The sequence below is a fragment of the Cornus florida genome, unplaced genomic scaffold (genome assembly GCF_030987335.1).
Source record: "Cornus florida cultivar Cherokee Brave unplaced genomic scaffold, ASM3098733v1 CherokeeBrave_3.0.0_Hap2_Chr03, whole genome shotgun sequence".
In the NCBI taxonomy this organism is placed as follows: domain Eukaryota; kingdom Viridiplantae; phylum Streptophyta; class Magnoliopsida; order Cornales; family Cornaceae; genus Cornus; species Cornus florida.
The window spans coordinates 11,126,692-11,138,674 of NW_026775573.1; the positions used below are offsets into that span (position 1 = coordinate 11,126,692).

The window sequence follows — 11,983 nt, forward strand, 5'->3', positions numbered from 1 at the left end:
TGTGAGCCACTTTAGCATTGTATCTCTTTATTTCCATAGTGAAATATTGTTCTGTCTTCTCCCCATGGATGTAGGCACAGCCGAACCACGTAAATCCTTGTCTAGTTGTGTGTACGCGATTTTATTTTTTTCCTATCGTTATTTTTCTCTTGTTCTCATAAACCCCTATTTGATCTTTATTTTCGTAACAGACAAAATTAGATTACTGACTCCAGTGAACTCAACAAATTGGGTAGATTTGTTATTATTTCCAGTGACCTGCATTGGTTTGACTCCAACCTTTGTAAACTCATTGGTAGCTCTGGAAGCAATTGGAGTTTTGTGCATTCCTCTAAATTAAGAATCTGGAGCATGGTGAGACACTTGATGCTCTCTGGAAGGCTACAGATTGGATTTCCCCTTAGATTCAAGTGCTGCAATGGGGATATCCTACCAAGATCCCTTGGAATGGCACCATCTAACAGATTGTTGTTTGCAAGACTCAACCTCACTGATGAGGGTGGAAAGCAATCCAATGAAGAACTGATCGATTCCGGAGATTTTATTAGTCTAAAACCCCAAGAGATTATGTCACTGCTGGTAGAGGGTACTTGATTTATTCCAGTACCATCTGCACTAAAATCCTTTAACGATTCTATCTTGCCCATCTCTTTGGGCAACTCGACAAGCTTTGAGCAACCAACGAGAATGAAATTCTCAAACAATTTTAGCTGACCAATTTTTGTGGGAAGATTCCTAAGATTCTTGCAGTCTTTTAGATTTAACAGAACAAGTTATTTTAATTCCCCAATGGATTCATGAGCCTTTATCAAAGTTATGCAATCTTCAAGAATCAAGCTCTCAAGATTAGGAACATTTGAGAAGTCAGGCGTCTCTATAAGATCATGGGAATGGCTAAAATTAAGGATTTTCAATGATTTGAGCGACTGTCATAAAAAGGAAGAAATTAGCTAATTTATATGAATATTTATATGAATTGCCAAAGAAAGACAAAAGAAAAAAAAAATTACTAAAAGAGAACTTAATATAATACCTTTTTTCCCTTCCAAACTTGTTTTAAGCTACTACATTTCATCTCAAGAACAACTAAGCTCTCCAAATAAAACTCACTTGGTATAATTTTCAAAGGGAACCAACACCAACACAACCATCTCAACTCCTTAGGAAATTGTTCGTAATTTCCAGTGAGCCTTACATTATTGAGCTGGAGCAGTCTAAGATTGTGCATGCTTGAAAATGCATCAGTGTGTAAGTCTACTTCATTTGATGTGGAAGATGACTCTGTCGAGGCAGAAGTTCCCGGGATCCAAGAGAAAATGCTTAGTCGACGCCGCTCCGATGTAGAGAAGCCTTGGCCACTCTGCTCTGACGAAATGCTTCGATGCAAGTTGAGGGTGAGACCTTCAATGACCTCTGTTCCCTGGTAAAGAGGACTCACAAAGTAAGCACACCATGCAACAAAAACATGCAAAATAGACTTGCAAAGCATAGTTCTTACAATTTTTTTTTCTCAATACATTCAAGGCATCTTTATGATGCCACAGCCTGCTGCCTTTCCATGGATCCGTTGGTGATTCTGGCAGGCGTACTATTTTTCTTCCCATTTCTTGTAGAAGACGATGCATTCTCAGCTTTTTGGACCAAGCATCGTCGACAGTTAATAGACATCTTTTAATGAGGTTGTCGATTCCAACTATTGGGTGGAGTTCACAAGCATCCAGAACTTTAATTACTAAATCTTTATCCTTTCCGACAAAAAAACAAGCAATGTTGAGGAATATTTTTCGGTCGCAGTCGTCTTCTAACAAATCAAAACTAATTTTGAGCTTTTCTATGATTTGACTATTAGGAACTGCTTCCAATTTATTTATTACATCTTCCCAAATATCTGCATCTCTTTTAGAAAGAGAAGAACCCAAAACCTCAAGATCTAAAGGAAGCCCCTCACAATACTTCACAACCCTTTTAGAGTGCTCCTTATAAGCTTCACTGGGATGATATTGTCCAAACACATGCCAACTGAAGAGCTACAGTGATTCATCATCATTTAATTTCATAACTCTGTGAATCTTATACAATTCACATGCATCCAATAATTGCTCATTTCTACTTGTTATGATAATTTTGCTTCCCTGCTTAATCCAATATCGCATTGTGAGCACTACTTCTGATTGATCCACATCATCGAGAACAAGTAAAACTCTTTTTGAGGTAAGCGCTTCTTCGATCATTTTGTTTCCTTCATGAACATTGCTAATTTTTACTTCTCTTCCCTTCAAAATATTTGAAAGAAGTTGTCTATGTAAATAGACCAAACCATTTTGCTGTTTTGATGTTTCTCTTATATCTGCAAGAAAACTGCTCCCTTCAAAATTGTCGAAGTTTTTGTTATACACAGTTTTGGCAATGGTTGTCTTGCCAATGCCACCAATTCCATAAATTGCCATTATGCTAACTTTACTTGATCCATCTTGTAACCACAAATTAATGCTTTTTATACGAGAGTCCAATCCAACTGGATACCGGCAAACACTTAAAACTGTGCGACAACCCAATTTGTTTCCAATATCTTTAATGATTTTTTGTTGAATAAAATCTGACTCATTCCTGCAAATTGCGATGGAAATAGAAAAAGGAAACATGTCATAATTAAGTTGAAACAAATCAAAAAATTTAATGAGAATGCAAACATAATAATAATTTCATGCTTTCAGTGTGGTCACTACCACACAAATATATATATTTTCATGGAAAATGTTGAATATTTATGACAATTTTGAATTAATATAATTACACAATCAATAATTTGTTAAAAATGCACTAAACAAAGAAAATTGTTGCAAATTGCAATATTGTTCGCAAAAATTTCAAATCCAACTTGAGAAAGCAATTTCATAATAAGGGTTTCTTATGGATCACAATCCTGGCCATGCTTCATTCTTAAAGCTTCATCTATTTTCGGACTCTTTTTTTTTTTTAAGTGCTTTTATTCATTTAAAACAACCAAGTTGAAGTTATTGATGCCATTTTTCCTAAACAGTATTTTTTTTTTTTTGTCTTTGCTCAAGTCACAGCATATATTTTTTTGCATTGGTCTCTTAAAAATTATTAGGGATTGGCCCTTTCTTCACCTAAACCAAGCTTAATGTTTTGAGGTTAATGACTATTCAATAAACCGCTTAAAAAAAAATTAAATAAATAAATAAATAAAATAATAATAATAATAATAATATTTGCCCAAATCAGGCGCAAGAAGTTGTGGAAGGAAAATTAGGCTATTGGGCTTAACTTTACCAGGCTCAAGCTTGCAATAAAGTTCAATTTATGACTACTTTTACAGAGCCAATTTATCATATGATGGTATGTAAATGGTGTTATTGTATATACAATGGAGTGCTCTATTCTTCATATTCCCATAAATAGGTTAGTATAAGTATTTTTTTTTCAAAGTTTAATATAAGTAATTAGGATAACACAAAAATTATAGTTGTAGAGGATTGAGAGGAGATAGTCTTGGAAAAAAGAAACCTACAAACTTTCACGTGGTTAAAATATAATTTGTAACAAAATTATAAACTCTAAAATTGTTAAATATATTTTCTAAACGTTAGTAAAGTTTTGGGACAATTGAAACTTGCATCCAGTTTTAAATATTATAACGTATAAATAAATTGGAGGGACAGTAATATAAGTATCTAAAGACATGCAGCTAATGAATTGAGTACTTGAACCAAATGATGTCAAAGAAAGGAGGCAGGAGCTTACTCATCTTTTCCTAACACATGCGCTGACAAACCTGCAACTTCTTCCAAAGCTTTCCTCCAGCTTCTTATCTTGACCATTCCCTCCTCTTTTTCTTCATCGGACTTCGACTTCAATCTCTCTTCGTGTTTTGCAAATGCATCTCCAAAACTTCCCTTTAGCCACCTTAGATCAGATGGATCCACATGGTAGAACACAGGTACAATCAGATGACCTACACTCCTGCGTTCAAGTATCCTTAGAAGTTCATTAAGGCACCATGTTGAAGATGCATAGTCTTTTGAAAAGACAATTATTGAAATCCTTGATTCATCGATTGTCTTTATCAGTTTTGAGGCAATATGATCTCCTCTCTCAAGTTCATCGTCATCCCTAAATGTGCGTATTCCTACATTTAGTAGAGCTGTATGTAGGTAATCGGAAAAGGTTGTCCGAGTGTCTTTACCTCGGAAACTTAAGAAAACATGATAATAACTCCGAGTTGAGGAGGCTTCTTGAGATCCCATAAAAGCCATTGAACAAAGAACAAGGAGATCAATACACAATCTATGTAACCACAATACAACCAAAATTTGTATATATAAGATGTTAATAAATAAATAAATAAACAATATTATATACTGAAAATCTGAAATAAGCAAATTTATTAAATCCTATATATTTCCTATATAAGCAAAAAGCTACCCAAAAAAAAAAAAAGCAGTTTAATAAATTATACCTAAGGCAAGGGTTAAATGGAAAACACCTAACAAATATTGTAGCTAAACTCAATAATCCAACAAAATTTTATCTCAATCATTTGAGGTCAACATCTGCTACATCCAAAACAAGAAACATAATTATATAAGTTCAACTTATTTATGATTTTGAACAATCAATCCTATGTATAATAAATAAATAAATAAATAATAGAAAGAAATCTTATTGGTGTTTCTGGTACTTAGATCTTTCAAATCATATAAACCAAAATAAAAAGCTAAAAGACTAATTAACTAACATATAGATATTAAAGATTGATGTAGTTAACAAAGTTGTGACTCTGAGCAATGAATCTTTCAAAGATACAAGAATGTTACCTATATTAGATGATTGATCAATTCACAGAAAGATTTGAGTTTGTTTTGCTGATTGAAGAAGAGAGAGATGAGAGAGAGAGATAATTAAAGAGGATAGAAAAAGAAAGGGAGGAAAAGGAAAGAAACATATACAGGCAATAGTATTTTACTTCATGGTCAAAATTGAGTAAACAAAGTGACCAACATATATATATATATATATATCTATTTACCCTATAAAAGTGTATTCTATTTTTAATTTTTATATACACTTTTTTCAATATTTTATAAGTATCGATTTTCACACTTTTTATTTTTAATTTTTAAAGCGTTCGTTTCTATTTTCACACTTTCTATTTTAATTTTTAAAGTGTTGTCTCTATTTTATTTTAAATTTTTATATACACTTTTTTCAATATTTTATAAACGTCGTATACATAGTTTTTGGTTACACACTTTTTCTCATTACATACTACAAGTAAAGTAGACATCGAGTCTATCTCTATTTTCCAAGACTTCTTAATTAACAAAAATTCTTCTTGGACTTTATATTACTTGAATACTGATATTTATTCGTGTAACTCATGTAAGATTTATTCAAAGAGTTAGACTCTTACTCAAAATACTCTTTCAATATTTAATTGACCTCTTCTTTTTATAACTTGTCTCTCCACTCCGGTTGTATTATTTGTTTCCACTTTCCTTGACTCAAAACTAATAAATCTTTAAAAGTTATCTTCTAATGGATAATCGTGATTTTTTTTTTTTTGGTAAAATACTTATCATTTACTAATTATTTAATTTTAAATTAAAAAAGAATGTTCCTAATTGTTGCAACTTGTACCCAACAATGTGCCGTTTGGAAAGACGATGTACTCATTTGCTGGTTGCGAAGAAGTTTGTGCTCTTAAAAAAATTGTAAATGGTAATACAATTATTTAGAAAAAATATATATTAAAGATAAATATATTTATTTTAGACCATCAGTTTTAAATTTAGAATTTTAAAAAAACAAAATAGTTTTCCTTTACACTTTTTGGTAATAATAATAATATATACTTGATTTCAATATTTTATAAGCGTTGTTTCCATTTTAAAAAACGTATATGTTGTTTTCGGTTTTCACAGTTTCCTCCGTACATACGTTGCTTAAGACAATGTCAGTTTTATTTTAAGAAATTTTTAAAAAGAAAACAGTTTTTCTTTATGTTCCCCTCCTTTAAAAAAATAATAATAATAAATATTCCTTTTTTTCAATTGTTCAAACCGACACGTCTTCTTCTTTCATGTTTACTCGGCAGATTTTTTTTTTTTTTTTTTTTTTTTGATCCCCTTCTTCTTTGAAAAAAAATTTAAAAAAATTCCTTTTTTTTTCCATTGTTTCGAAACAATATCAATTAAATCGACACGTCTTCTTCTTTCATGTCTACTCAGTTGTTGATTTCTGAAGAACCTTATATATAATCGGCGTATTGGATCTTGCCTCTCTCATTTTACCTTTCTCGCTTCTTCTACCCATCTCTTCTTTCAACATTTACTATCTAACTCTACTTCAAAAGTCAGTATTTGGTTGAAGCGCATAACTCAAGGCCTATTTTGGCTTAAGGTATGTTTCAATCTGTATTTTGTGTTATTTATATTTTTGTTTTTGAGGATACAATGTTTGAATTTTATTTTCCTATTATGTTTCTTAATTATGTGAAGTTTGTTAACCATAATGTAGAATTATTCATGATGTTCTCATTCTTTTGGTACATATACATCAGATTACAACTCAAAACCCTTAAAAAAAAAAATTTAAATTTGAATTAAAGAACAATTTATATATTTTATCTTTCTATCTAAATAATCACTTGCTGACAGTTGCTCAACCCTACTAATTTTTTATTTTTTATTTATTTTTCCTGTGACTAAATGAATTTTAAAACGTTATGTTTTGTATTCCTTGAATTCTTCAATTGTTTCTGTTGGGCACATTTTTGACACTAGAAAGGTGTGCATTCATGGTTAGTGGTTAGCTTTGTGAAATTTGTTGCACTAATAGTACTGTCATGATGCTGTCACTAACGTTTGTCGTACATTGAAGTGCATTTTATATGTGATGCGTAAGTTACCCAACAAAGTGGTTCCTGGGCTGGAAATTCATTTTTAGAGGAATAATATTTCATGCAAAGTTAATGTTCAATGGATTTTGAGAGCAAATTACAAATCTTATAGTTTGCATCTTGTCTAAACTACATTTTGATTCATCCTTTTCCCATTGATTCACTCACCACCATCCTGGCCACCACATAACCATTGTGCTGCCACCAATATTCTTTTGTTGCAATTGCCGCCACAAGCACCTTCCCCCATAGTCTTCACCTGTAACGGTTGTTGCTTCTAGTAACACAATGTTTTCACCAATGCCAATACTATCAACACTGCCATGTTACTAACACGTCTTCTTCTTTCATGTTTACTCGGCATTTTTTTTTTTTTTTTGATCCCCTTCTTCTTTGAAAAAAAATTTAAAAAATTCCTTTTTTTTTTCCATTGTTTCGAAACAATATCAATCAAACCGACACGTCTTCTTCTTTCATGTCTACTCCGTTGTTGGTTTCTGAAGAACCTTATATATAATCAGCGGATTGGATCTTGCCTCTCTCATTCTACCTTTCTCGCTTCTTCTACCCCTCTTGCTTCTTCTACCCATCTCTTCTTTCAACATTTACTATCTAACTCTACTTCAAAAGTCAGTATTTGGTTGAAGCGCATAGCTCAAGGCCTATTTTGGCTTAAGGTATGTTTCAATCTGTATTTTGTGTTATTTATATTTTTGTTTTTGAGGATACAATGTTTGAATTTTATTTTCCTATTATGTTTCTTAATTATGTGAAGTTTGTTGACCATAATTCAGAATTATTCATGATGTTCTCATTCTTTTGGTTCATGTACATCAGATTACAACTCAAAATCCTTTAAATTTTTTTTTTTTAAAGGTATGTTTAAATTTGAATTAAAGAACAATTTATATATTTTATCTTTCTATCTAAATAATCACTTGCCGACAGTTGCTCAACCCTACTAATTTTTTATTTTTTATTTATTTTTCCTGTGACTAAATGAATTTTAAAACGTTATGTTTTGTATTCCTTGAATTCTTCAACTGTTTCTGTTGGGCACATTTTTGACACTAGAAAGGTGTGCATTCATGGTTAGTGGTTAGCTTTGTGAAATTTGTTGCACTAATAGTACTGTCATGATGCTGTCACTGACGTTTGTCGTACATTGAAGTGCATTTTATATGTGATGCGTAAGTTACCCAAAAAAGTGGTTCCTGGGCTGGAAATTCATTTTTAGAGGAATAATATTTCATGCAAAGTTAATGTTCAATGGATTTTGAGAGCAAATTATAAATCTTATAGTTTGCATCTTATCTAAACTACATTTTGATTCATCCTTTTCACATTGATTCACTCACCACCATCCTGGCCACCACATAACCATTGTGCTGCCACCAATATTCTTTTGTTGCAATTGCCGCCACAATCACCTTCCCCCATAGTCTCCACCTGTAACAGTTGTTGCTTCCAGTAACACAATGTTTTCACCAATGCCAATACTATCAACACTGCCATGTTACTGACACGTCTTCTTCTTTCATGTTTACTCGGCATTTTTTTTTTTCATCCCCTTCTTCTTTGAAAAAAAAAATAAAAAAATTCCTTTTTTTTTTCCATTGTTTCGAAACAATATCAATCAAACCAACACGTCTTCTTCTTTCATGTCTTCTCGGTTGTTGGTTTCTGAAGAACCTTATATATAATCGACGGATTGGATCTTGCCTCTCTCATTCTACCTTTCTTGCTTCTTCTACCCCTCTTGCTTCTTTTACCCATCTCTTCTTTCAACATTTACTATCTAACTCTACTTCAAAAGTCAGTATTTGGTTGAAGTGCATAACTCAAGGCCTATTTTGGCTTAAGGTATGTTTCAATCTGTATTTTGTGTTATTTATATTTTTGATTTTGAGGATACAATGTTTGAATTTTATTTTCCTATTATGTTTCTTAATTATGTGAAGTTTGTTGACCATAATTCAGAATTATTCATGATGTTCTCATTCTTTTGGTTCCTGTACATTAGATTACAACTCAAAACCCTTAATTTTTTTTTTTTAAAGGTATGTTTAAATTTGAATTAAAGAACAATTTATATATTTTATCTTTCTATCTAAATAATCACTTGCCGACAGCTGCTCAACCCTATTAATTTTTTATTTTTTATTTATTTTTCCTGTGACTAAATGAATTTTAAAATGTTATGTTTTGTATTCCTTGAATTCTTCAACTGTTTCTATTCGGCACATTTTTGACCCTAGAAAGGTGTGCATTCATGGTTAGTGGTTAGCTTCGTGAAATTTGTTGCACTAATAGTACTGTCATGATGCTGTCACTGACGTTTGTCGTACATTGAAGTGCATTTTATATGTGATGCGTAAGTTACCCAACAAAGTGGTTCCTGGGCTGGAAATTCATTTTTAGAGGAATAATATTTCATGCAAAGTTAATGTTCAATGGATTTTGAGAGCAAATTACAAATCTTATAGTTTGCATCTTGTCTAAACTACATTTTGATTCATCCTTTTCACATTGATTCACTCACCACCATCCTGGCCACCACATAACCATTGTGCTGCCACCAATATTCTTTTGTTGCAATTGCCGCCACAATCACCTTCCCCCATAGTCTCCACCTGTAACAGTTGTTGCTTCCAGTAACACAATGTTTTCACCAATGCCAATACTATCAACACTGCCATGTTACCGACACTTCTTCTTCTTTCATGTTTACTCGGCATTTTTTTTTTTTTTTTTTTGATCCCCTTCTTCTTTGAAAAAAAAATTTAAAAAATTCCTTTTTTTTTTTCATTGTTTCGAAATAATATCAATCAAACCGACACGTCTTCTTCTTTCATGTCTACTCGGTTGTTGGTTTCTGAAGAACCTTATATATAATCGGCGAATTGGATCTTGCCTCTCTCATTCTACCTTTCTCGCTTCTTCTACCCCTCTTGCTTCTTCTACCCATCTCTTCTTTCAATATTTACTATCTAACTCTACTTCAAAAGTCAGTATTTGGCTGAAGCGCATAACTCAAGGCCTATTTTGGCTTAAGGTATGTTTCAATTTGTATTTTGTGTTATTTATATATTTGTTTTTGAGGATACAATGTTTGAATTTTATTTTCCTAATATGTTTCCTAATTATGTGAAGTTTGTTGACCATAATTCAGAATTATTCATGATTTTCTCATTCTTTTGGTTCATGTACATCAGATTATAACTCAAAACCCTTAAAAAAAAAATTTTAAAGGTATGTTTAAATTTGAATTAAAGAACAATTTATATATATTTTCTTTCTATCTAATCATATATATATATATATATATATATATATATATATATATATATATATATATTTATATTGTTTCATACATAATTATTACATAAGGAATTATTATATTTTATAAAAAAAAAACTCTTTCATGTTTTGTTCTTCTCTGCAAAAACTTTTTCTCCAACATTGTAAGTGCACTATACTTCTTAAATAATTTTAATATTTAGGTTCCAATTATTCTCTCCTCTAAAAACTTTTTATGTCTCTCAGTATTTCTTTTTATAGTTTTAATTGTGAGTTTCTAACAAATTAATGTTTGACACTATAGATGGCAATACATAATTAGTACATGAGGAGTTTTTATATTTTATATGTTAAAGTGTATTCAATTTTTATTTTTTATATACATTTCAAAATAAATTCTTTATTTTACAAAAAGTTTATACTGTCTTTTTTTTTTTTTTCTCCTTCTTTTTTCCCAAAGAGTCGTTTCCTTTTTTTAGTTTTTGCACACTGTTTTTGTTTTCTTTCTTTCTTCTTTTTTCCCAACGAGTTCTTGTTTTAAACAATTTTTAAATTTTAATTTAAATCAGTGTTAAACTCTATATTCTGGATTTTTTTTATTAAAAAATAAACATTAATTATATACCTTTTAGAAAAAAAATTAACTTTCTTCAACGTAATTTGTAAAAGACATCAACAGTTAAGACGCCTATTGTGAAGAGTTATGTTTCAAAAACTTTGTCGTGTTATATGATCTCAAGAAAAAAAAACTCTTTCATGTTGTGTTTTTCTCTGCAAAAACTTTTTCTCCAACATTGTAAGTGCACTATACTTCTTAAATAAATTTAATATTTAGGTTCCAATTATTCTCACCTCTAAAAACTTTTTATGTCTCTCAGTATTTCTTTTTATAATTTTAATTGTGAGTTTCTAACAAATTAATATTTGACACTGTAGATGGCATCTCAAAAAAATGGTAAGAAAGTACAGATGACACCAAAAGAAGTACCGTTCGAAAAAAGACCACTACTTTGGGACAATCCTATAGCATGTAGCTCTACTTCACCACCATTTTATATATGGGAAAGGATTTTGTCCGAGTTGAATCATAAAATTGATATTGGTTTCAAAATTCTTTTACAAGAAATACAAAGGTTGACTGAGTTAGTAGAAGCAATCGAGACATCGCACAATAGTGTCATCCACATAAGTTCTGACGATAGTGAAAAGGAGGATCCATCAGAGGAATATTCTCCATGTTCTTAAACAAAATGGATAGATCAAGACTTTTTTTAATGTAATCTATATTATGTTTTATTAAATGTAATGTAAAATAAATGTTCATTGATATTATTAATTGATTAATTGTGTTTGGTAGAGAATATATAATATATAAGAAGTTATTTTAACATAATGTTTTTTGAAGAGTGATCTCAAAGAGTTGCCATGACTGTATAAATAGTTGTTTCTAAATTGAAATACATGTTCGGTGAGAATTCAAAGAGTTGTCATGACTGTTATGAAAAGATATCATCATTATTAACGTATATTTTTAATATTATATTTTTTCTGTATAAATAGTTGTTCCTAAATTGAAATAAATGTTCGGTGAGAATTTATTTTTGTTCTCTTTCACGATAAACTATCTTCTTAACATAATAAAATGTGTGTATGAATCCATCTCTATCTCTTATCATCTTTGTGAAGAAAAAAAATTCTCTTTGGAAAGACTTGTATGCAAATTGAAATACATGGTTAGAACTCTGATAATTACTTCATTTT

The 11,983-nt window shown here is 30.8% G+C and overlaps 1 protein-coding gene across 1 annotated transcript; it reads right to left on the minus strand.

Annotated features, from left to right (window-relative positions):
• Positions 1-773: 773 nt before the first annotated feature.
• Positions 774-8,437, minus strand: LOC132301098 (disease resistance protein RUN1-like). The gene is made up of 6 exons (XM_059798380.1): positions 8,281-8,437; positions 3,766-4,150; positions 2,166-2,607; positions 1,518-2,027; positions 1,034-1,420; positions 774-926 (listed from the first exon to the last, which is right to left on the minus strand). The coding sequence occupies exons 1-6, from the start codon at positions 8,435-8,437 to the stop codon at positions 774-776; spliced, it is 2,034 nt and encodes a 677-aa protein (XP_059654363.1).
• Between the last annotated feature and the right edge of the window lie 3,546 nt (positions 8,438-11,983).

Bases quoted from the DNA above. Each gene is read 5' to 3' on its own strand.
- LOC132301098 (XM_059798380.1), bottom strand. From the start codon at position 8,437: ATGGCAGTGTTGATAGTATTGGCATTGGTGAAAACATTGTGTTACTGG. The intron at 2,608-3,765 runs GTAAGCTCCTGC...CGCAATTTGCAG, and splicing joins CATGTGTTAGGAAAAGATGA to GAATGAGTCAGATTTTATTC. The intron at 2,028-2,165 runs GTAGTGCTCACA...GAATCACTGTAG, and splicing joins ATGATGTGGATCAATCAGAA to CTCTTCAGTTGGCATGTGTT.